The sequence below is a fragment of the Drosophila virilis genome, chromosome 3 (genome assembly GCF_030788295.1).
Source record: "Drosophila virilis strain 15010-1051.87 chromosome 3, Dvir_AGI_RSII-ME, whole genome shotgun sequence".
NCBI lineage: Eukaryota > Metazoa > Arthropoda > Insecta > Diptera > Drosophilidae > Drosophila > Drosophila virilis.
Genome location: NC_091545.1, coordinates 1,212,020 through 1,237,334, shown reverse-complemented (window position 1 = coordinate 1,237,334; position 25,315 = coordinate 1,212,020). Strand labels below are relative to the sequence as shown.

At 39.8% G+C, this 25,315-nt stretch overlaps 2 protein-coding genes and 1 long non-coding RNA gene across 6 annotated transcripts in view; 1 reads left to right on the top strand and 2 right to left on the bottom strand.

The window, feature by feature from the left end:
* RhoGEF64C (Rho guanine nucleotide exchange factor at 64C) overlaps nt 1-25,315 on the top strand; it is a 192,102-nt gene that overhangs the window by 33,225 nt on the left and 133,562 nt on the right. The gene's annotated exons all lie outside the window — the stretch shown is intronic.
* LOC116650818 (uncharacterized) lies at nt 770-1,917 on the bottom strand. Its single transcript, XM_032435568.2, has one exon. The coding sequence runs from the start codon at nt 1,854-1,856 to the stop codon at nt 1,494-1,496; it is 363 nt and encodes a 120-aa protein (XP_032291459.1). The 5' UTR covers nt 1,857-1,917; the 3' UTR covers nt 770-1,493.
* LOC116650838 (uncharacterized) lies at nt 20,853-22,592 on the bottom strand. Its single transcript, XR_011416373.1, has 2 exons — nt 21,776-22,592; nt 20,853-21,469 (listed from the first exon to the last, which is right to left on the bottom strand). It is a non-coding gene; the product is annotated as an uncharacterized lncRNA (long non-coding RNA).

The following is a 25,315-nucleotide window of genomic DNA, read 5'->3' as shown; positions in this document are numbered from 1 at the left end:
GCACAATAAACAAGAAAAACGAAGCGAAAACTCAGGAAAGCTCAGAAAACTGCAGCCAGCACTTAGAATAGCAAACAAACAGGCGACAGAGACAAAGTCTGAGGAGAGATTAGATGGGCAGCGGCAGGGGCAGGCTAAGGGTATTGCAGCTAAATACAAATGCGACTGTGTCAAGATGAGACGCAAAGCGATGCTACCCCTCCATATACCCCCTTCCAATAGCCCCTTGCTATTGGCATTGGGCAAAAAGAAAGCGCCGCAACGCCTGGCAAAACAGTTACCGGTTCTCAGACAGATGGACAGGTTTACTTTTCCGTTGGGTACGCTAACCGTGCGAGTGTGTGTGTGTGTGACAAATCAAGCGAGAAAAAAGCCCGTGCGAGAACCGCGCGAAACGTCAATGGCCAGCAGAGCAGCTGGAATTGCCGACTAACCAACTGCTACCACAAAGAAGTAGTCGCTAGAGATGGGAGCGTGACGCATTCTTACAGGCAGTTCAAGCTCAAAGGAACTATCGAACGATAGGGGAACAAAGAATCGCAAAAGAACTTATATAGAAACAAGCCGATTAAATAGTTAAGCTCAGAGTAGAACTAGAAAAGAATTACTAAAGAGCCCCTAAAGAACTAGTGGAGAAGCAAGTCAATGAATCACAAAATAAAACTACAAAAAATCATGGGGAAATCATGGGGCAAAAAGTTTTAAAAAAAATAGTACAGAAACAAGACACAAAATGACAACAAAAAACTACATAAAAATCATAAGGGAACTGCTAAAAAAGCTCTAAAGAACTACTTTAGAAACTAGTCTCAAAATTAAGATTGAACCAACAGCTAGGCTTATGAATGTATACAACTAGGCGCACGAACCGAACCTCAAGACAAGGAACTAGTTGGAAGCGTTAACCTAATATATTATATATATATTAATGACATGATCTGATAAAAAAATATATAATATATTTTATAGAACCCGAAGGAAACTAGTTCCTTTTTAATCAATTATACATGTGCTTCAATTTAAATTCAATTCAAATTTGTCTTAAATAACTAATCTTGGGTTTATTTAGCTAATATTTCTGTTCGTGTCACGAGACGCTTGTGCGTGTCACGCGACACTTGCAACTCCGATGCACGCTGCGTAATGGCTACAGGAAATTGAAAAACTTGCCAGTTGCGGCTCTTTTTGTCGTTGTTGTTGTTGTTGTTGTTGTTGTGGTCTTGTTTGGTTGCTGTTGTTGCATTTTCTTAGCGTTTGGCCCTGTCAGCTCGGCGTTTGCCGAAAAACTCCCCTCGGCACCGAGTTTAGACAGTGTCAGAAGCCAAGCACTTGGCTGGTTTTTCGTTCACACCAAACGAGCGTCTATCCCAGAAGCAAAAGCAACAGCAGCAGCAGCAGCTCTTTGATGATTTATGCGCCTTTATTGCTTATCGCTTAAACTTGAACTTAAACTAAAAGTGCTTAAAGTCCCGGACGGGACTAACTAATCTATCTTAAACGGGGCGCGCCGTGTTCTGGCACGTCTCATGCCGGCGCCTGTCGAGCTGTCGCTGCCTGAGCTGCTGCTGCTTCAGCTGCTGCTGTTGCATGTTGTGCTCCAATATATCTCGATATTCGCGCTCACGATTTAGTGCACTCCACTGCTGATAGTCGGGCTCCTCCAGCTGCCACTGGCAGCGTTCCAGCCAGATCAGCTCATTTGTCAGCCGCAGCTTGGTGCTGGCGATGCGCATCAGGCGACGGCAGCGCCTTGGGCGCCCCAGCTCCTGCCGATGCATATACAGCGCATAGCCAATGGACTCCATAATCCTTTCTGCACAGTCTGATATGTTTGTGTCTGCGTCTGTCTGCCACATGATGCGCTTCCTTTGCGTGTCTCTGGCCAAATGATGCAATCTCTGCCCTGGCGCCCCCAATTTAAACACTAGCAGGTAGATTGGCCAACGGCCTCTCAGGATTTGGCCATTAATGGCGCACGTGTTCGCATATGCGTAACTCCGATCAGGTAGCAGATTGTTTTAATCAAATGAGAACAGGTCAAATTGTGTTTGCATGCGAAAAAAAACCGGTATATATTGAATATATTCTTTTTTAAGCTGAGGTCGGCAAGGATAAGGCACAGAAATTTAAGTACAAATATCACGTAGACAAAGGAGATTTGTTTCCTTAAGAGTGAAATTCAGAGATGAATGTAGAAATATTGAAATATAGAACTAGACATTATTTTATAGCCGAAGTTGGAATGGAAAAATATAAGGAAAATACTATTTCAATATCACAAATGCATCTCCAGACGATTTATTAATTTAAGCTTTAACTCAACTGGAATGGCAGTAAGAAATATATAAAGATATAAACAAATATTTAAATACACAACTTTAACGCTAAAGAGAAGGATGGGAAATTGTGGAAATACGTTTAAAATATAGGCGGAGTTCTCGAAAAGAATTCCTATTCAGTTTAGTTTGAAATGGGCCCAATTTCTTTTCCGGGTTGTATTTGTATCTTGCCAATGTTAATTTCTGCATAGGCATAGCATTTTTATGGAACATTTCCTGCTGTGTCTTGAACTCTCTAGAACAAGGCTAAGAGATACATGCGTCTAATTGGCTGGACAGTCAAGTTTATGCCTCTATTTCGTCTGGCTCAACTCTTAAACCTTTATAATCTAATCACATCCTCCGCTGCTTACAATGCACACATACAAATCTATGGCTAGCGGGAAAAACTAACGCTCTTTGGATACGTTTTTTTTTTCAGTGAAAATGGGTAGAAAGGGTAGCGTGGCTTTGTGCAAGGTTATGTTACAGGCAGAAAGCAGCTGCGACTCAACTAATTATACTATATATATTTTTTAAGGGAGGTTGAGCTAAAAAAGTGAGATCCAATATACATACGTATTCCCCTTTCCAATACTCGAAAAAAGTTTATAACTTTGTAAAGATCGACTCAAATTTTGAAATTATTGATATTGAGATATTTTTTTGGAATCTACAAGAGCAACAGACTTGGAAATCAAATAGCATGTTCTCTAAAGAAGTTTTGTCGATACTCCTCACATTTTGATAACATCGATAGTGAGCAATGTTTTTCTAAGCCTAACTCGAGAAGAATGAGAGCTAGATACATTTAACATGGTATCCACGTTCTCGTATAGTGCAGACAGAATATTACACTTTTTGAATGCCGTTCCGAGTGTCTTCTCAAAATTGGAAAACCGTATTTCCTTAAAGCAGAAGACATGTAAGCTTATATAGGATAGTTTTCGAGTGCTTGAAGCGAACAGTTCAGGGTATCTCTTAGTCGCACACTCCCAACTAGAGCCCTCTAACTTGCTTTTTTCTCGTTGTCCCGCGAGATGCGACGCTGCTGCTGCTGTTGTTGCTGCTGCTGTTGCAGTTGCAAATGCGCTTTGCATGTTGCTGCTAATTGGCAACAGTTGTCGATGGCAGAGTTTTCTTGCTTTTGGTTCTAGCCTCGTTTTCGTTTGGTTGCGTTACGTTTTGGACGTGGATTGCATGATTAATGAAAGCCGTTATGCTTTTACGAGCAGCGGGGCGAGTCTTCGCCACAGCTGCCATGTAATTTGAGCGCATGCGCCGCTGCCTCTGCCGCAGTCGCAGTCGCCGCTCAGGTCTGAGCCTGAGCTGTCGGGTCTATTGCATAAGTCGGCGCTGCTGGCAGCACCGCCATAAAACTGCGCGCAAGAAACAATAAAACACCAGCAAATTAGAAATTACCTTTTATGTGCGATGCGAGGGAAACAAACACACGCACAGGCAAAAAAAAAATGGTAACAAATTTACACACAATGAGCGCTTGGCCAAGCGGCAGGCCCCGAGCCACTTCAAGAGCTTGGAGGCCTTCTGGTAGTGCGTGCATTACGTCAGCAGCAGACGCCTCATTAAGGTAAATCGGAACTATATACCATATGCACATATATATCTGCCCTATGTGAGGCGGAAATTAAGGCGTTCCCAATGGGCGCTCGCCGTGCACAGCTACAGAGATGCAGAGATACAGATACAAATGTATCTGCACGCTTGTTTTGCATGTTGAGCGATTTCCATTTATTGCCATTGTATCTGCTCGTGCTAATTAACCCACGGGCAGAGAGTGTGAAGTGTGGTCATAAATATAAAAATTTAAGAGGGAAGAGTGGAAAAAATGGATTCCGTTTTATCCAAATAAATACGAAAAACTTGTACTTTTACAGTCAGCTGATGCTCAGAACTTTGTCAGCTGCTGTTGCATTACAATTTTATATCCGACAATACGCAAAAATATAACCGACAGCAACTCCTCGCCACACACTCCTCCTCCGGCTAAGCGAGAAAAACTTTCGGGGTCTGGCACGAAAAATTGTATTTTTGAAAACATAACAGAATATTGCAGCTACAAAACTACATGGAACAACAAAATATGCAGCAGAGCCCAACAACTCCATAAAACTGGCCACATCAAAATGCACATAAATAATAAAAATAACCAAGCGAAGGACCAGCAACAGGAACCGACACAAAAACAAAACAAAATACAGCCCAACCGAACGCTTCAGAATGGAGCATCATTATCATCATCATCATCATCATACAAAGCCGGGCACATTTTTCGGCACAGGGCTTTTGTTTCGACAGCTCTCCAGCAAAAAGAAAAAAAAAGAGACTGTTAATAATAGAAAGGGAGAAATTATGAAATTAATTTCCAAATTTTAATTATGCAACAGTGGCTGCAACATGTAAATTGAACAGAATATCAAAAGTTGGCAACAGATAACAGACAGAAGCTGCAGCTATGTGTGGGCTCTGTGGACATAGTTTGTACTCTAGTAGAGCGTGCTATAATGTTGTGAAGAAATGTTTAGCGTTTAGAAGGATACAACTCCGAATCTTCTAGGTATATACTTATATTCCTGATCAGCAATAATATACAGATTGATGTTAGTCCAACAGACTCAAAATTTTTAACATATACGCTCCTAGTGTGTGATCGTCTAGATCGTCTCTCTCGATAGCTCACCCTGGTCGATAAGAATCGATATTGAAATACTATTCTATGAGCATGTATAGCAGCCAGGACTTATGAGAGACTAGAGACTTCAAATGGTGTAGTTGATGCAGAAAAGATAAACATAATTTTGATTAATGGATAACTCGCCCCGAATGATAAGAATCGATATCAAAATACTTTTTTAAGAGCATAAGAGCAAAAGACATGTTAGATATTGAATTACATGGGATATTTTAGAGTATACACAGATCAACAATGTTTCACTTATTCGTATATCTCGCAGGGGATACATCCGGAAAATAAAAACAAGGAATTTAAAGAAGAATACATTTGAATACATTTTGATGCCATTTTGATACCCTTACAACGTCGTAACATTTATATAACATTTATTATAAGCAGCGAAGAAATAAAACATATTAAAGAAGAAGCATAGTCTCGGCTCTTGTTGCAGTGTAGCTGCCAGTTGGATACTTCCTCACATCGATATATTCCTTTTTTTGAGCTCAGCTTCTGTTTCATTTTAGCTTCAGTTCTAGTTGAGAGTCCGCCGCAGTTGCTGTCATTAAAATGTGCGCACGCACACTGTAAAACCTGGTTAGGCACTCACACACACACACACTCGCACACACACATCTACCAACTCATGCGTGCCGTAGGAATCTATGTGAATGGCTTGACCACCGCTGCTCAACTCTGATTAGAGTTAAGCCCTAAATTAGTTGCCGCTGTTGGGCATTGGCTAGCGACCTTTTGGGCCCAAAGCCAACGTTGAGCACCTTTTGTTGCGCGGCATAATAATAAAGTCATGAAGTTCGCAACACACACACACAGATGGAGAATTATAAGACCACGAATCGTAAATTCTTAATTAGCATGTCGAGATGTCTTGATTTGGTGTCTGACACGAAGCAGATTTTTATGATTAGCATTGATATACGAATTCGAATTTATCTAATCTGATCTACATACTAACAGTTTTCTGCTATATAGAGTCCAGTTCTCGCCAGATATTAATCTTAATACTTATAATTAATTGACAATAATTATAAAAAATAATCGTTTTGTCAAAAAAAAATGTTCGATTGATAGTTCCTATTGCAACTTTATGATATAGAATTATTAATGCTGATACAAGCTTATAACTTGGTGCCATGGAAAATATTGTCTACATATAAGGAGATGTGAAGATATACTGAAAAACTGGCTGATTTTTCATGCTTTAACTCAGTTAATGACCATTAATTCCTATCGTCCTACTCTGATATTATTGGCTATTATTGGTATTGGGAATATGTATTTATGTATTATTTGAGCTCTCGGAGATGTCTCCTTCAACAATAACAACCTAAGCAAATTTACAAACACACTTAAAGATAGTTTGTAATAATAATACCCTATTCCAAATGCTTTAAGGGCATTTAACATTCGGTTAATTACCCAATGTCGGCTTTCACATTGTGCCCGCACGCAGTGGCTGTTGGCCAAAGGGGCCAATATTAATGTTCCACACGCTCTTGAAACAATCCAAGTGTTAATCGTTCTGATTCGGCCAGCTGACAGGCGAACAAACATGATAACAACAACAACAACAACAACAGAAGCAACATCAGCAACAACAGCAACAACGGCGACAACAGTTTCTGATTCAAGGGAAATGGGAAATAACAATACAATAAGTTGGGCTCTGCAACTTATTAGCGCACAGTTTAATAGGCTCAATTAATGTCAACTGCGTCGCTGAAGCTGCCTTCGGGCCAAGTGAAATTGTTGGATGTTGTTGCTGTTGTTGTTTTTGTTTTTCATTTGGCCAAGACGAGAGGAAAGTTTTTGGCCATTGATTGGCGCGCTTCGCTGCATGCGAACAAAGCGCGGCAAAAACTTTGCGAATTCGAACATTTGTCGGGAAATGCATAAAAAATAATTAACAAGCCTTGGCTGGCTCAGCTGAAACTGAAGAATTATTAGAAAAATAAGCAAGAAAATCAACAGCATCAGAATTTTTAATTGGCTGCCCGTGCAGATTTTGCCAGTAAAGATTCAAGTCAACGTCAGCAGCGCTGACTGTTATACCCTAAGCGCATTCAAAGTGCGTAAAAGGGTTAGATTAGTTCTTATGTGAATTTATGTGACAGGCTGCAGATACTTTATCTTCGTACTATTAGGCTCGATATTTTCTTGACTGAGACAAAGTTTTTGAGATGATTTAACCACATACAACTGTTCATCTCCCTGTCTGAAGGTCTATCCCTGTCTATCCGTCAGTCTGAGAGCGTCAATCTCAGAAAATACCGCGGCTAGACATCAATTATTTATATCCCTATAAGTCTATCATGGTTTCATGCCCTCCTATTTCTAATATACAAATAAATCGAAATTGAGAAACATGGTTTTAAGCATTGCTCGATTATCTTTAAAGTTCGATACACCAAACTTAATATGTAGTTGTTAACATAATATATACAGATTAATAGATTTGGACACCTCTCTTTCTATTCTCATAAGAAAAATAAAACTCGTTTTTGTAGGTAGTGCCCATAGACTAAAACCTGCAAATTTTTATAAGAATCGGTCAATAAAGACCGAAGTTATTTGAGAATGCATTTTTAAATGAAAGAAGAAGCATGAGCTCATATGTATAGACAGAAGGTATGACAGAAGCTAAGGAACTCTAAATGGCAGCACGGCGCAGAGTACAGGGTATCTCCTAGTCGGTCACTGCCGTGCATTCCCACATGATATTGTTATCGTTGTTGTTGCTGTTGGCGTTAGCGTTGGCGTCTCTCGCACATTTAAGCCTAATTAACTTTCTACTTAGTGCTCAGTTTTCTTGTACTGAATGAATCTTTAGCAGTGCAGTCTCTTCGCTGTGTGTGGGTGTGTGTAAGTGTGTGTGCATTTTGCATTGTTTGTTTGTTCTTGTTGCCTCGTTGTTTGTCTCGTTGTTGCAGTTGTTGTTGTCGCTTAGCACTGCGTCAACTTCTAATTTCATTTGAAGCCTTCGCGTCCGCTTTGATGCCACGGCCAAGCGTTGAATTCTGCTTTGAAAAGCGTCAGCAGCCAGCAAGGTGAAAAGTAGGTGAATGTTAAGCAGTCGACGGCAACAGCAACAACAATGTTGGTCTAGGGCTCGCAAAAACAAAAGAAAAACGACACTAACAACAGCTCGAACAATGACGAAGAGTAAACAACATTTAGCGCAAATGCTGAAACAACGCACACACAAAAAAAAAGGGTTACACAGCAGCAACAGCAACAACAACAACAACACAGCAACAACTTTAAGAGTCGCCAAAAACAAAAGACAAACAAAACAAGCATATCAACTTGAAATGTTACGACCCCTTCTCTGAAAGTCCCCTATTCTAAGTATTGTTGTCGATGTTGCTGCTGTTGTTGCTGTTGTTGTTGCTGTTGTTGCTGTTGCTGCTGCTGCTGATGGCGCTGATAAGTTGGCTGAATGTAAAGTCCATGCTTTAGCCTTTGCTTTAGTCGCCTTCGTTTTCAGCTTCTACTTCGCCCTCACCGGAAGTGCATATTAAGCGTTTTTAATTTCCAGTTTTGCACAACTTCAAAACTGTTTGCTGAGCAGCAGCAACAATAACAACAGCAACACCAACAACAGCCAACACAAAACAAACTGGCGCGAGTTCCAAGTGCTGAATAGTGTTGCCCCTTTTGCAACACATTCTCCATTTTTTTACGAATCTGTATATATTTAATAGTGTATTGTAAAAAGGATTTTAGTTAAGTTCTGGGATTGATTTTTCTAAGTCTATATTTCAACCCGAAAACCTTTAAAACCTTGCCCAGCCCTTGCTAGCGTTTAGTCTGCGTCTCGGTTCAGTTTTCAATTAAAGTCCAATGTTAAAAACAATTTGTAAAAAGTCAAAAGTTTTCGCCTTTAAGAACTTTTACACAGCTTTCACGGAGTGTGCTGTAGAGATTTTTAATGCTGGCAGCTCTTTGAGCTTTAAAAGGAAATACAGCTCTTCAAAATTTTAAATTCGACTTAGTTATAGTGGATAAAAAAGTAAGAGTATGTATGGTGTCTGCTAGCTTGATTTAAATAGAGTTATTCTGACTCCAAGTTTGGCACAAGCCGCTTCCTTTAGGGTCAAAGGTAAACAGCAGGGTAAGAGGACTTCGGCAAATCGAACTCCAAGTCGGAAAAGAAGGTTAAGGCTCTTATGACAAACGTCGATTGGAAACGCCAGTTATATCTCTACAAAAGGTTTAGTCTTATTACATATTTGTGTGGGCTATGTGCATGAGCGTCAAACTCGCAAGTGGAAGGTCGCCGGCTCAAATTATGCACATGTATTTTTTTTTTTTGGTTTTCAACAACATCAAAGAGCGCAGTCGTGTAACACGTGCAGACGAAATATATCGATGAAACCAAAAATGTGATGAAAAAACCCCGGACCACGTCCCAGCCAAATAAATAATTATCACATGGAAAGTCGAGCGGTCAGGAAATTAAACATTAGATGAAAGTTTTAAGCAAAATAGTGTTGGATTTTGTCTTGAATCAAAACCGCGGACGTTGAGCTAGCCAAAACAAATATTTGTAATATGGAAAGGTCGTCAAATCCAGCATTTAATATATATTGTACATTTAATGACTTAGCTCATTTTCTTTAGTAACAAAACCTCAGATTTTTTCTCTAACGTTCTTTTATGTCACGCCTAGCACAATTCATCGTCTTGTTCTCACGCGCTCATCGCTAAGGCGCCTCGGAATTTGCGCTAACAAAGGCTGACAATGAAACACGATTGTGGCGTTTTTTACGCGCTTGTTGCAGCCAAAAAAAAAAAAAGCAACAAAATAAAAAAAAAACGAATAAAGCCAACACGCTCAAAGAAAACCCATGACAATTCATGTGACATTAGCACCTATTTTTTCTGTGATCTTTACGAATGTTCAGCCTTTTCGCAATGTTCGTTTCGTGTTTTGCGGCTTTTGTCTGCGTTCGTTCCTGTTTGTCAGTTCCCAGTTGTTGTTGCTGTTATTTAGCTTTTCTACCCCTCATTCTTCTTCACGTTGTTAGCGAGTTTTTCATGTGAGAGAACTTTAATGTCAGCTTCTGTGATTGTATTTTATTTGATTTTTGTTTGAATGCAGCTCGTCATTTGCTTTTACCTAATGACGGGGCTATCAGAATTTAATTACAATTTTCGTGGCCCTGCCTGCTGCAATTTCGGCTTTGACATTAATCATCCGCTATTTTGTGCTGGCCGTGGAAGTGTTAATGATGAACCTGCCAGTTGCCAAGTTGGCTGGGGCTAAAAAAAACTAACTGGCATTGGCCGGCACAAAATAAATATTCATCTAGTGCATTTGCCGCACGAACGATAAATTTCCATTTTAACGATTCGCTGAAAAATGTCCCACAGATACGTGTGACTTGATCGCGATTGACATAGTCTGCGAGATTTATGCGTGAGCTGCAGTGAAAACCAGGCCCAGACCCGCGCCTGACCCAGGCCCAGGCCCTGGACCCTTAGACCATGCCACAGCACGAACGTGCGTTGCCAGCAATTAGAAAAGCGACATCAGCAGCCGCAAGCAACAAGCAACAACAACAAACTACAAACTACAACAACAGCAGCAAGCAACAACAACAACTACAGGTAGACAGCGGCGCCCACAACGACAGTAATTTAAATGCCCGTGTTTGCCCAGACCCAGACAGTTGGTCGCACCTGGTCGCCGCTTCGAGTGAAAGATCACGACCAAAAAGTTGGCTTGCGTGCCAGCAAAAACAGCAACAACAACAACAAAAACGACCAACTTAACGACGATGTTGGAGGCGGCACATGAAAGTTAACGGCGTCGGCAAAATTGTTTGTCGCATTATTACTTATACCCGGTATCAAAAATGGACAAAAAGAAAAAGATATCTGCCCAAAAAAATTCAGAATTAGTTTTGCGTCTAAAATAAATGATTTTTAACAAGTTCTACATACCAATTGATCAGGGTTTCCTCTACTCTGTTAACAAAAATATATATAATATTGAAACCTAGAATATAGGTAGGTTTATTTGAATTGATTGCTAGTATTCAAATATAAATGAGACATATCTCGAGGGAGGGTACTTCTGAGCTGTTTTTCTACCTTCAAAATGTGGCCAGAGCACAAAAACGGACAAGTTTAGTTTCCAAATACTTTTCCCACACTTTCAACTCTCATGACTGCCCAGAAAAAACCTATTTTCACGTTAAGCTCATGTTTTGCGTGTTTTGTTTTTTGATTTGTTTACATTTATAAAATTTGATTTTTAGGGGGTATCTTCTTGTCTGTCATTGCCTAATTGAGCATTCTAACTTGTTATTAACTTTAAGTGCAGTGAAAAAGGAAAGCGAAAACGAAAACGACCTGAAGAAATCAAAAGCGAAAATGGGCTCGGCGCGTGGCGAGAATTCTTGACGTAGAAGTTCTTCTTCAAATAAAATAAAGAAGAAAAAAGGGTGTGCATATTTGAGCCGGATTGATAAAATTTGTATTTGACAATGGCGGAGAATTTAATATTTGCAGATAAGTGAACAGGCGCAGGATTACCGGAATGACTTGAAGTGCCAGGTTAAGTGAATTCTCAATTCAAGCAGCGAATTTTCCATTTTCCACTTGCCGTTTTCCATTTTTCAATATCAATATGGACACTTGGCTACGCACGGCTAACTTTTTGACATCTCTATTTGTATTCCATTCGCTTTCAATTTGTCGTTTGGGCACTTTTCTAATTCCCCTCAAAAAGAATTTGCAAATGTTAGGCATACCCCCCGCCGCCTACCCCCAGTCATCCAGCTGCAATGTTGTTTGCCCTGGCGATTATTTTGTCAACTTCAGCTGCAACTGGGGCTGCATTGCATTGCTATTTGCGTTCGCAGCAGCGTGCAGCCACGCCCCCAGAAACCCTGCCGTCCCATTACCAAATGTTTTAATGTGCGGCTTCAGCCGTTTGCAATACATTCTTTCCCCCGCTTGTGCATTCATTCATTCACTCATTCAGTCGCTTATTCAGACACTCATACAACTTTATTCATGCAAACTGCCGACGTCGTCGCAGATCATGAAATGCATGCCTGTGAAAATAAGTGTGTGGGGGGCTGGGAAATTGTGAAAAAAACGAAATGAAAAATCGTAAATAAGAGCGCAAAGGCTGCAAATAAAACACGGCTCTCACACACACACACATGCTGAGGGGCGACGCCTTTGACTGGCTTTGCTAGCATGGGCACATTGAGACCAAGGCCCAGACAAGTAGGCACCCCCTCTCACAGTCCTCGTCTCAGACCTTAGACACAAACATATCCTTCTGCTCTGCATTTTCTGCACAATTTATGTCTTTTTAATGGAAATTAAAAGCGAGTAAAATCAAAATAAAAAAGCGTTCAACACGCTATAACTTTTAAGAGCCAAATGTGCAACTGCCCTGCTAGCCCAGACCTTTGCCACATAACACACTATATATAGAAAAAAAAAATATATATATATGCACATAGATATCTATGCCATAAGTAACTGGGCCCCATCACAAGTGCGGCATTTACTTTTGCGCCCGCTTACGAAATTAGTTGTCCAGCGTCGTCGTAACGTTAGTGGAGCTGCTTTTTGTACACGTGTTGGGGCTATTTGTAAAGCTAAAAATACGGAAAGACATACGGCCCGAGAAAATTTGCCTTTTTGCCTGCCTAATTATATATTGGCTAGGCCCGAGCAACAGCAGCAACACGTTAAAAGTAAAAGTGAGCCAGTTGAAACTGCACGACTGCCGATTCCCTGTAGCCAGCTGCTGTGATAAAATGAATAGAAAGCTAAACATCATGAAAATTGGAAGAGATTTGACCGAGTTATGGTTATGGGAAATTAAGACCCATGTCATATACGAATCTTGGGGTAAGATTTTGACATGAATTTCGACTAAAAAATCGTTGTTCAGATTTGAATGCCAAATAAATATAGAGGGAATCCATGAAGAAAAAGACAAACCTCATGAAATCGGATGAGATTTGACCGAGTTATGGGGGTGGGAAATTTTGACCCATGTCTATATACATATCTTGTAAGATTTGGACATGAATTTCGACAAAAAAATCGTTGTTCAGGTTTGAATGCCAGATAAATATAGAGGGAAATCCATGAAGAAAAAGACAAACCTCATGAAAATCGGATGAGATTTGACCGAGTTGGGGGTGGGAAATTTTGACCAATGTCTCTTCACGAATCTTGGGGTAAGATTTGGACATGAATTTCGACAAAAAAATCGTTGTTCAGGTTTGAATGCCAGATAAATATAGAGGGAAATCCATGAAAAAAGACAAAACCTCATGAAAATCGGATGAGATTTGACCGAGTTATGGGGCTGGGAAAATCTGACCCATGATATACGTATTTTGTAGATTTGAACATGAATTTCGACAAAAAAATCGTTGTTCAGGTTTGAATCCAGATAAATATAGAGGGAAATCCATGAAGAAAAGACAAACCTCATGAAATCGGATGAGATTTGACGAGTAATGGGGGTGGAAAATTTGACCCATGTCTCTTCACGAATCTTGGGGTAAGATTTGGACATGAATTTCGACAAAAAATCGTTGTTCAGATTTGAATGCCAGATAAATATAGATGGAAATCCATGAAGAAAAAGACAAACCTCATGAAAATCTGATGAGATTTGACCGAGCTATGGGGGTGGGAAATTTTGACCTAAATTAACTGCATTTAAATGTTCATGTGTGTATATAACTACATATATCTATAGGCATTGGTTTAAACTCTTACTCACGCGATATCCTTCGAAGCAGACGTTGGGCCCAATGTATACGACGATTATGATCGCTGTTGCTAAATATTACAAAAGAAATTTATAAGTATATAAACACATGTATATATATATATATATATATATATATATATGAGCAACGGTCAAGGTCGGTGGTGTAGGAATTTCCTCTCGCTTTAACTTATTTAGGCATATTCATTGCACATTTTGTTTAAAGAAATTAGTAAAAGAAAAAAAAATTAAAGGAAATAAAAATTAAAACTAAGGATCTATTAGCCGTCCATCTGGCAACGTTAAACAATTAATGGAATTATATGGCAATGCTGCTAAGCAAGCGAAAGGGGTACACCAAAAGTAATACAGACTCGGCTCCTTTGTTACTCTCTGCAGGTTACACTATATGCTTAGTGCATGCGGTCCCGATGGTGCTGCATAAATAGTAAGCGTTTCACCCGCTTGACGGCCGTTTCCGAGGCTATGCCAGATGTTGTTCTTCGCAAGACAGCGGCTGATAAGTAAAATAGCAACAAAATTGGTTCTGCTGGGTTGCTAAGTGCGACACGTGCTCTTGGTGTTGCCCTTGTCTGGTCCGATCTCCCCTCTGGTAGTGCCGACTAGTACGTCTAAATCTAGTCAACTGAGCAGGCACGGAACTGTGGAAGCCTTAATTAGTTCCAAGTCTCAACACTAGCACATATAATACCTTTTCTTTAAGGGTCACCCCGAATCACAATTAGGTTAGTGGGTCGAGTTGTTATGAAGGTTTTTGGTTTCTATTAGCGTACCAAAAGAACACTTCCAAACTGTACCACAATTGCAGCCTTGGTCGTTGATGTCTTTGCAAAAATTATTTGCAAAGAAAGAAAAAATGTTATGAACTTAACTCGCACGCGCTTCAAATATATCTGACATGCTAAGCTGTACTTTAACCTTTACTACTTCCCAACGACAAAAAAAATAAGGAAGCTTTCAAAAGCTCTACATCACGCGATTATATTTTAAAACGGTACTATGGCCTGATCTTATCACCTTTTTCCTCTCTATTCGCCCTATTCGGTTGCGCATGCCCTCAGCTGTGCAATAAACGAAGAATTGGCTTCCAGCGCGGTCGGTAAAGCAGTAACTAAACTAGAGCAGCTGATCAACAAGCAGATTCGTTTGGGGAGTGCAAAGCAGCCACTACACCACAGTTTATGCAGCGCTACTTGCTAGCGGGACATAAACTGAAATAACTATAATAACTGTTGAGTTAGAACTTGTTACTAGTTTGTATATCTTTGAGATGAAAAGTACCGATGCATTTACCTGTTTCATTAGCTAGTTGATAGTAGGCTGGGCTGACTTTTGTACAACAATCGCCGGAATGAAAACTGGTGCAAGCTTAGAACTAAACTTCTTTTGCGCGTTACTCTGACAAAAATTGCGGGCGAAGACTTTCGTACCGGCAGTAAGACTTATGTTTCGCTGCGCAAATTATATATCTTAGCATTTCTATTATGTGACTGAGCTACATTGTCTTTAGCTATCTGACGGATTACTTGTAAGGCTGTGGGCCTCTCAATAGCAGTGTCTTCGGACAAGAGGTTAAGTCGCTTTAGCAAGTCATAGTCTTTACCGTTTAACATCATATTCTGTCCAAACGCTAAAAAATATGGAGAGTACCCTGTACTTTGGTGAACGCTGGCTCTCAAGGCAGCACAAATGGCGTACAGCTTTTTATCCCAATTTGAATGATCTTTTCCGATATAGGCTCTAATAGCCGCTAATACTGATCTATTTACTCGCTCACTCGCATTACTTTGTGGCGAGTATATTGCCGTTCGAATGTGGATGATTCCATACCGGGTAAGAAAAGCTTTAAAGACACTAGAAATGAACTGAGAGCCATTGTCGGTCAGAATAGTTTCTGGCACGCCGAAAGTGCAAAACAGTGTGTTTTCTAGATAGTCGATAATTTTGTTGGTAGTAAACGCGCGAAGAGGCCACATAAATGAAATTTAGTATTGTGGTCTACAACCATCAGGAGACCTATATTGCCGTTCTTGGACCGAGGATATGGCCCTAGAAGATCCATGTAGAGCTTCTGAAATGGCCGTTCTGACGTCATAGGCTTGCCCATTGGAGGTCTCAACACTACATTGGGGCTTTCGTTTGCCGACAAACTTTACAATTGACTATATATTCATGAATTTGGGCCGACATTTTTGGCCAAAACAAGTATCTCTTGAGTTTCTCTATTGTTTTTTCCGATGCCACTGTGTGCAGCGTTAGGGGGATTGTGGGCTCTCTCTATCACTTGTAGGGTGAGAGACGAAGGTATCCAGAGTTTCCAGGATTGTTTCTCCTGAATGCTATATCCCGTCGCTGGCTCAGTACGTTTATATATAAACCGTCGATTATCTGTAAATCCGGTAATCTGGATTGGTTAGAAGAAATACTGTCTATCAGATCCAGATAGTTTGGCGATTTGAATTCGGGTGAAGACAGGTCAACTATGGGACCTTGCTCCTCGAATTCCGCAAGCTCTGTCTCATTTTGACGCGATAGCGCATCAGCGACAACATTTTGTGTACCGCTACGATGCGAGACTTTAAACTTGAAGCCCTGTAATTTGATCACCCATCTACCTTGACGTCCTCTGAGATCCTTCTGTCTCATGAGCCATTGTAAGGAAGCATGATCAGTTTATTACTTCGAAGTCCTGTCCTTCTATATACGCTCTAAATTTAAAATACCTCTTATTACGGCTAAGCATTCCAGATCGGTCACACTATAATTCCGTTGGGCCTTTGACAGTTTCTCTGACATGTATGCTATTGGAGCCTCCTCTTCCTGTTCATTTAGTTGAGCTAGAACGCATCCTAAACCAGTTGTGCTAGCATCGCAAACTAATCTAAAAGGTTTTGAGAAGTCGGGTGTAGCCAATACAGGTGCAGAAGTTAAAAGTGTTTTTAAGGTGTTGAAAGCGGAATCAGCATCAGTGTTCCATTTCAATACTTTCGATTTCTTTAGCAACTCTGTAAGCGGAAAGCTAACTGTTGCATAATGATTAACGAAACGTCTATACCATCCAGCGAGTCCAAGAAAACGTCTCAGTTGTTTTACACTTTTTGGTACAGGGAATTCGTTAATAGCTTGTATTTTGCTAGGGTCCGTCTTTAGTTGACCATACCCAATTATAAAGCCCAAATATTTAATTTCCCGCATACAAAATTTTGATTTTGCGATGTTGATTGTCAAGTTCGCTTTACGCAAGTGCAGCGCTACTTCCTGCAAAAGCAACATATGCGAATCGAAGTCCTCTGATAGCAGAAGTAAATCATCTAAGTAGACAAATACGCGGGTCCGCAAATGGGCTGGTATCACGCGTTCCATTAGTCTACAAAGCGTTTGAGGAGCGTTACACAATCCAAACGGCATTACTTTGTATTGAAATAATGGACGATTAGGGACTGTAAAAGCGGTATACTGACGTGATTTTTCTTCTAGGGGTATCTGCCAGAATGCGTGCTTCATATCGAGGCCCGTTATATATTTAGCCGGCGGCAGACGACTAAGAATTCCGTCGATATGGGGTAGAGGGTACGCATCTTTACGAGTGTACTTATTTATGACTCGAGAATCTAGACACAGCCTGTTTTTATCCTTTCTTTGCACAAGGACGCAGTTGCTGCTCCAGGGGCTATGCGATACCTCTATTATATCTAAAGCTAGCATTTTCTCGATCTCGTCAAACATTAGCTTTTCAACGGCTGGCGAAATAGGCCAATGTCTTTGTTTGACGGGGGTCACATTATCTATTTCAATGCGATGTTCGATTAACTCAGTGCGTCCTAATCCTTCCTTTTCATAAGAATAGAAATTAGAAATGATCGAATTTAATCGTGACTTTTCTTCAGCGGTTAGCTGATGCATTTTCGCTGTTTCCTGGATATCCTGTTCGTTACTGTTGTCTAATTCATTTACGGACTCATCAGGACGAATTAAATTCGTTAACAGTCCAAAGTCCTGCCAAAAATTTATGCCTAAGTAAACATCTTGTTTCAAATCGGGTATAACATAAAAATCAACATTATGCACTTGTTTTCGAAATTCAACTTTAAGTGTCAGTTTGCCTACCACTGGGCAAATAGCGTTGTTAGCTGTTCGGATTGATCCAGAGCATTTGCGCGCTTTGGGATGTGACAACAGTGACTTAGCTGCAACATTACCGAGGCAACTAATCGTCGCTCCGGAATCTAATAATGCTACATATTTTTCTCCCTCTAGGCTTAACTCAGTGTACAAGCGGTTATCTGAGCTCATAAACACTGATTGAACGAGCTTCTTACGAAGACTTTTAATATTTTTTCCAGAATTTCCTAAGTCGAACAGTAGAGCGTTTTGGCCGACTGAGAAATTCGATGGGTTCTATGCTGCTAAAAATTCGTCTTCGTGTGTCAAGATAGTGTTTTACTCTAATATGGTACGGTACGTACTTATTTTCAATATCAGTTTGAGTTGCAGTCTCGGCGACTGAACATGTATTTGCCATATAAGTTGTAAATATAGTATTTGGAGTTGATTGCTCCAAACTACCATATGACTGTATTTCTGGCAAGGACTTTATTCTTTTGTGGGATGCGTCAAACTGGTGTTGGTCTGCGCATCCCGCTTCCGGTTTCCCAAAAGATTGCATTTGCTACAATTGGGTTTAAAAGTATTTTTAGCACCGCAACCGTAGCAGAATATACGCCTTTCTCCCATGCAGTCATCGAATCGGTGTCCCACTTTATCGCAATTCCAGCACACTATTTTCTTGTTCTGTATTTCTGAAATATTATCTTCTATATCATTATTTTCCAGTAACTCAGAGACATTACCTCTACCGTATTTGGTTCGATTGGGAAACGAGCCAGTTTCTCTACAGAAACTTTCATGTTTCTTAACTTCCTCTCTTAATTCTGCTCGAGTTCTAATCTTCAAATGCAATAGTTCGTACCTGAGCGCTGTTCTCGCATTGCGTTTTAATAGGTCAACAAGCTTGTCTTCGCTTATTTCGTTAGATAATTGGCTAACCAGGCCTTCAATCGCTGATTGAAAATCATCAAATGTCTCCTGATCTTTCTGGCGTCTTTTCCTAATTAGTTCCCACAAGTCAAAGTCGTCTTTAACGTCCTCGAATCTAAGTCGGAAATCCGTACAGAAAGCCAACCAGGTATACTGTGGGTTTTTCTTGTGGAAGCTCCAAAACCAATCATTGGCTTTCCCGAAAAAAAGTAAATGAAGATTGTCACAAAGCAGCCTATAGTCGCCGTTCAAATTTTGAGCCGTTAATGAACGAATTCGATACAAGAATTCATCTATCTGCATAGAGTCTTTCGAACCGTCAAATTTAAGTCGCCAGGTTTGCATAATGCTAGCTGCTTTTTCTGAACTCAAACTTGAGTTTGATCGATTGCTACCTCTGGGGCTGTATGGTCCGCAGTCAAGGGGTATGTCAGAGTTCTGGGCACTATTAGGGAGAGTATCAGCACCTAATCCCCTTGGAGACTGAACTAATCTAGAGCGTGTTGATTCAGCTTGCTCACTTCGTACATTTAATGTTGCTAACTTCTCTTGCAGTGATTGTTCAACAGAAGCTTTAATAACGTTTTTGAGTTCTGCTATTAAAGTCCTTTGCTGAGATTGTAGAGCTTCGTTGATATAGGTAATTGTCTCTACATTTGGACCATTGTCCACTGACTTATTTCCGTTGCTGCCTAAAGACATGCAACTACCTAAATATTCTCTATGATTTCGATTCATAGACCTAGTTTGCATACTTCGCTTGGGCGTGGCTCCTCGCCCTTTTCCGAATCGCTGACCTCTCCTGATACCTGTAGTAGTCGAACCATCTTGGCAAGGTAGAGTATTTCGCGATAGAGTTTCGTCTGTTTCAGCATTACCAGCTGAGTGTAACTCCGCTGCCAGTGTATTGTTCATAAATATTAGTTGCCCTGGGTTGCAATCTGCCTCACATACTGGACATTTTGGGGTTGTCTTTAGTGTATTGCTTATGCAAACGTCGTGAAAACGGTGTTGACAAGGAGTAGTCGCAGATAGCTGTTCTGCTTGCAATTGCTCATGGCAAATGCCACAAAATGGATCTTGCGCGTTAATCGCTGCAACTATGCTCTCTGTGCTTCGTCTCACTGCCATAATGAATGCAAACTTTTGCTTGTTTCCAAACAACAAAAGGAAAACTAAATAGGACTTGTATTATTAAGTCTTGGTTATTTATTCTATCTGTCTTTTTCCCACACGTTATTGCTTACAATCCTTAAGCAAACCTGAGTAGTTGAATTTGTGCTATTTATTTTACTGGAGTCTATTTCTGATTTGGATTTTTACTGCTCATGGACTACTAGACAACATCCGAAATATTTCCAGTTTGTTGTAATTCCAAATAGTCCTTGAAACAATTAACCCAAATTTGATTATTATTCCCTCTTTTCCGATCTTACCCGCTGCTTAAAGTACTAGTAATTAATTGTGGTCGACTAATCCAGCAATGCCTGAATTACAATCGCAAATTCCTACAACTAACTACTGTCTGAACACAACGTATTTTCCCGAGAAAGGGGCCTAACAGGGTAATTAAAAAAAATAATAGGTAGTAATTGATATGGTATAACTTCGAGTTTCGATTGGGGATTGTTGTGCACTAGGTGTTAGTCGTGCTTACGCAAGAAGTAAAAGTTTTACGTTCTTGCTAGGGTCCCACGTGTTGGGCGCCATATATGTAATGGTGGGAAGGTTCGGGTTCAGTTTTTGCCTTTCGTTTGGCCATCTACCAAAAATAAAAACAAACGGCCGTGGCTGTTGCCTAACCGGGTGCATAGGGATTGGAGGTTCGCACTTCTTGCTAATACTCGGACAATAGCTCGTCGGACTGGTCGGGGTTTTTTTCCTTTCCCTTTTGCACTTACCATAAACACATAGTTTAAGTGCGATCAAAAAAAATAAAAAAAACTTATTGATTTAAGTAAATCCATTGAAACAAAAAAAAAACCGGATTCTAGTATGGGTACCATTAATGTGTTCCGACCGAACACCCAAATTCAAACTATTCAATTTCGCGTAAGTGAGAGAACTAAGGTGTTGATCGTCTCTCTTTCTCTTTACCCTCCCTACCTTGACAAGCAAAAAAAAATGGAATGTGGAGGCTTGTCCCTATTTCAGGTTCTTAAACCATCACTATAAATTGCAAGCGGCTAACATGGGTACTTGACAGATAAAACAATTAATTATGGAATTAGGATATCATATCATATAAGCTAATATAATTCGTTTATTCACGCATTGTTCAATTTTGTTGCCAATTAATAGCAAGGTGAGTATAACTCTATTTACAAGAAAAAAAATATACAGTTTCCAAACAAAATTTGAATCCAAAGTTAATATGATGAATGTGCAATAACTAGTTTAAATCCCATAAAGAAATTAAGGGGAAGGAGAAATTCACCAACATTATCTTGAGACTTGACGGATAGTAATTAATTTACCGTCTTGCTAAATTAACTGCATTTAAATGTTCATGTGTGTATATAACTACATATATCTATAGGCATTGGTTTAAACTCTTACTCACGCGATATCCTTCGAAGCAGACGTTGGGCCCAATGTATACGACGATTATGATCGCTGTTGCTAAATATTACAAAAGAAATTTATAAGTATATAAACACATGTATATATATATATATATATATATATATATATGAGCAACGGTCAAGGTCGGTGGTGTAGGAATTTCCTCTCGCTTTAACTTATTTAGGCATATTCATTGCACATTTTGTTTTAAAGAAATTAGTAAAAGAAAAAAAAAATTAAAGGAAATAAAAATTAAAACTAAGGATCTATTAGCCGTCCATCTTGGCAACGTTAAACAATTAATGGAATTATATGGCAATGCTGCTAAGCAAGCGAAAGGGGTACACCAAAAGTAATACAGACTCGGCTCCTTTGTTACTCTCTGCAGGTTACACTATATGCTTAGTGCATGCGGTCCCGATGGTGCTGCATAAATAGTAAGCGTTTCACCCGCTTGACGCCGTTTTCCGAGGCTATGCCAGATGTTGTTCTTCGCAAGACAGCGGCTGATAAGTAAAATAGCAACAAAATTGGTTCTGCTGGGTTGCTAAGTGCGACACGTGCTCTTGGTGTTGCCCTTGTCTGGTCCGATCTCCCCCTCTGGTAGTGCCGACTAGTACGTCTAAATCTAGTCAACTGAGCAGGCACGGAAACTGTGGAAGCCTTAATTAGTTCCAAGTCTCAACACTAGCACATATAAATACCTTTTCTTTAAGGGTCACCCCGAATCACAATTAGGTTAGTGGGTCGAGTTGTTATGAAGGTTTTTGGTTTCTATTAGCGTACCAAAAGAACACTTCCAAACTGTACCACAATTGCAGCCTTGGTCGTTGATGTCTTTGCAAAAATTATTTGCAAAGAAAGAAAAAATGTTATGAACTTAACTCGCACGCGCTTCAAATATATCTGACATGCTAAGCTGTACTTTTAACCTTTACTACTTCCCAACGACAAAAAAAATAAGGAAGCTTTCAAAAGCTCTACATCACGCGATTATATTTTAAAACGGTACTATGGCCTGATCTTATCACCTTTTTCCTCTCTATTCGCCCTATTCGGTTGCGCATGCCCTCAGCTGTGCAATAAACGAAGAATTGGCTTCCAGCGCGGTCGGTAAAGCAGTAACTAAACTAGAGCAGCTGATCAACAAGCAGATTCGTTTGGGGAGTGCAAAGCAGCCACTACAAGCTCGAGTTATATATACCAATTTATTTATTATTTCAACTTTTCACGAAGTAAACTCTCAATTTGAAACATTAGAATTGACAAGCGGCAAAGTTTTCTTCGAGTGTATCTGTGAGTATGTGTATCTGTTGCAAGGTTCAATAGATGGTTGCAGCCATTGTGTGTCTTCCCCCCTCGCGCTCTCTGTCTGTTTGCCACGGCTAAAACAATGCGGCAGGTGAATTAGATGAATTGGTGAATTACAGATTGCCGCAACTCATTTGCATCGCAGGCGTCTCGTTTGCGGCTTGCGAAATCGAAAACTCCGCCAAATGACTCTGGCAAAATCGGCAAATGGGCGTTGACTCGGCGCACAAATGTCGAAAGATATTCATACAATTATTATGACGATGTCGTCGTCGTCGTTCGTTGGGCGTAATGAACTTTTGCGAAAAATATTCCATGCGCCTTTGTCTTGGGCACATATTTCATATTTCATATCTTTTCTTTTGAAGGGCCGTCTTATCGCCCTGCTCTCATCTGGCCAAAGACCCAGCCCTGTTACCTTTTGGGGCCATTTAACGCCATCTCTGGCATTGCAATTTTGGCATTTCCACACACAGACACATTTTCCAATTAATTAAATGAAAAATGAAACCATTTTACAATTGACGTAAAATATAATTAAAATTGCGCGCATGCAAAGCACAACAACAAAAAAAAAAAAAAAAGACAACCCAGACGCCAGAACGCACACAGGGACGGGGGGAATATGTGTCAGGGGCCAGGGGCGGCTGCTCTCTGTAGTTGTGCGACGCATTCAATCAATGAATTGCAGACAAAATGCCAAATGCAAAATGCGAAATACACTTTTATTGCATTTAACAACAAATTGAAAAGCCAACAACAAACAGCATAAAATCAATGCAAGTGTAATCTAACTAAAAATGTCGTACGCAGTAACAGCGCAGTGCATGCTCTTTCCAAAGCGAGAAGCTTAGTAAATATTTAGAGAAGTTTAAGTAATGCGCATATTCATTCAATAGATTTCTGAATGGCACAGTTAAAATAATGCAAAAAACATACAAAAAAAATTGTTGCATAAATTTCAATTCGAACAGTTAAAATGATACAAAGAACATTTAAAATCATGAATCTTGAGCGAAATTTTATGCTTTTTTCAAAGCGAGAAGCTAAGCAAATATTTAGAGAAGTTTAAATATAATATAATATCTAATGGATAAATTAAAATGATGCATACCTTATTAAAGAACTTTTAAAAACTTGAATTTCGCGCGTCATTTTTCTGCGAGGGTATGCACATAATAAATATAAACATTTGCCTTGTTTTAGATGAGCTAATCAAAATGCATAGTCGACCATAAATATTATCATTTGCTTTTTTAACTAATGAACCAAAAACAGGTTCCGTTCGTCTGTTTCTAACTAATTTGCAAGCATCGAGAGAAGTTCGTTGATTCCCTAATAGACCACACGATACGATCAGAGAACTTACTGCTGCTTCTTCTTGTTCTTCATTATGGTTGGGTTTTATGGCCGATTGCTGCCATTAACTGACATTAAGAGGCATTTACATTTCTGCGCTGTGCCCTTTATATATTCAGGACAGTTGAGCACCTGATTTGCATAGCGCCCAGAGATCAGCCGAACTGCATGGGGTCCATTGTGGTGCAAAGCTCATGCCCAAGCACATAATATGCAAACTATGTTAGGGCATTCGACTGCCGCAACACAAAAGAAATGCGCATTGCCATGTAACCATGTAAATGTAATAATAAATATTTGTTGGCTTTTGTAGCGCAGTGTTTTTTTTTCTTTCTTTTGTGTTTTTTTTTTTGTTTTTGCATACCCTGTAGACAGCGGGAGTGTGTTGAAAGAGGGTGTATTGGTGTTTGGGAAATCTTTTATCGTATCTTATAAAGTATCTGCTCTTGATCAGCATCCGCAGCTGGATACATCTATGGGCTTCTTGTGAACGCAATGATCGTTAAGACTTCCATTCTTTAAATTTGTTAATAAGATTCTTTTATATCATATTCAGTATTAAAATGTATAGAGCTTCATCAGAATCTTCATGAGCATAGATGCTTTCTCCCTTGGAAAATGTAAGATGCATACAATAGAAAATCGTCTTTAGGCAAATTTGATATCAATCGGACAATAAGCATCGACATTTTTTAAAATATACTTATTTTGGGACTATGTGAAAGAACCACCTAACAGCTGCAGGTGCAACTTGAGGGGTGTGGTCTTTTATCGAACGGACTATAAGCTCCGAATTCATTTATAGGAAGAGCTATCATAACTGCAGATCGAACTAGCCGTGTGTGGGCTGTAAACTCTCATATAAATTGGATTGCTGGCCTGGTAATCTTTTATAAATTGTTACATGCATACAGTACCCCTTGAGCACTCCAAATTTTACAATAAACGGACAATGAATACCGAAAGTTATTTAATATACAAATTTTTGGTACTAGGGCAAAGAGCTAGCACAGCCCCGAGTTCAATATGTGATATTTGAGCATATAGAACCCAACTTTTGTAGGCAGACTCTTTTATAATAGAAATAGATAGATAGAAATAGATAACGTTGTTTAATATTGACATTTTCTGGTACTTGTTTAAAGAGGCAGAAGCGCGTTCAGCTTGTGCTTGTCATCAGCTTATGTACAGGGTATCATGAATCATGCCTTTTCGACTAGAGCTAGTTTTTGC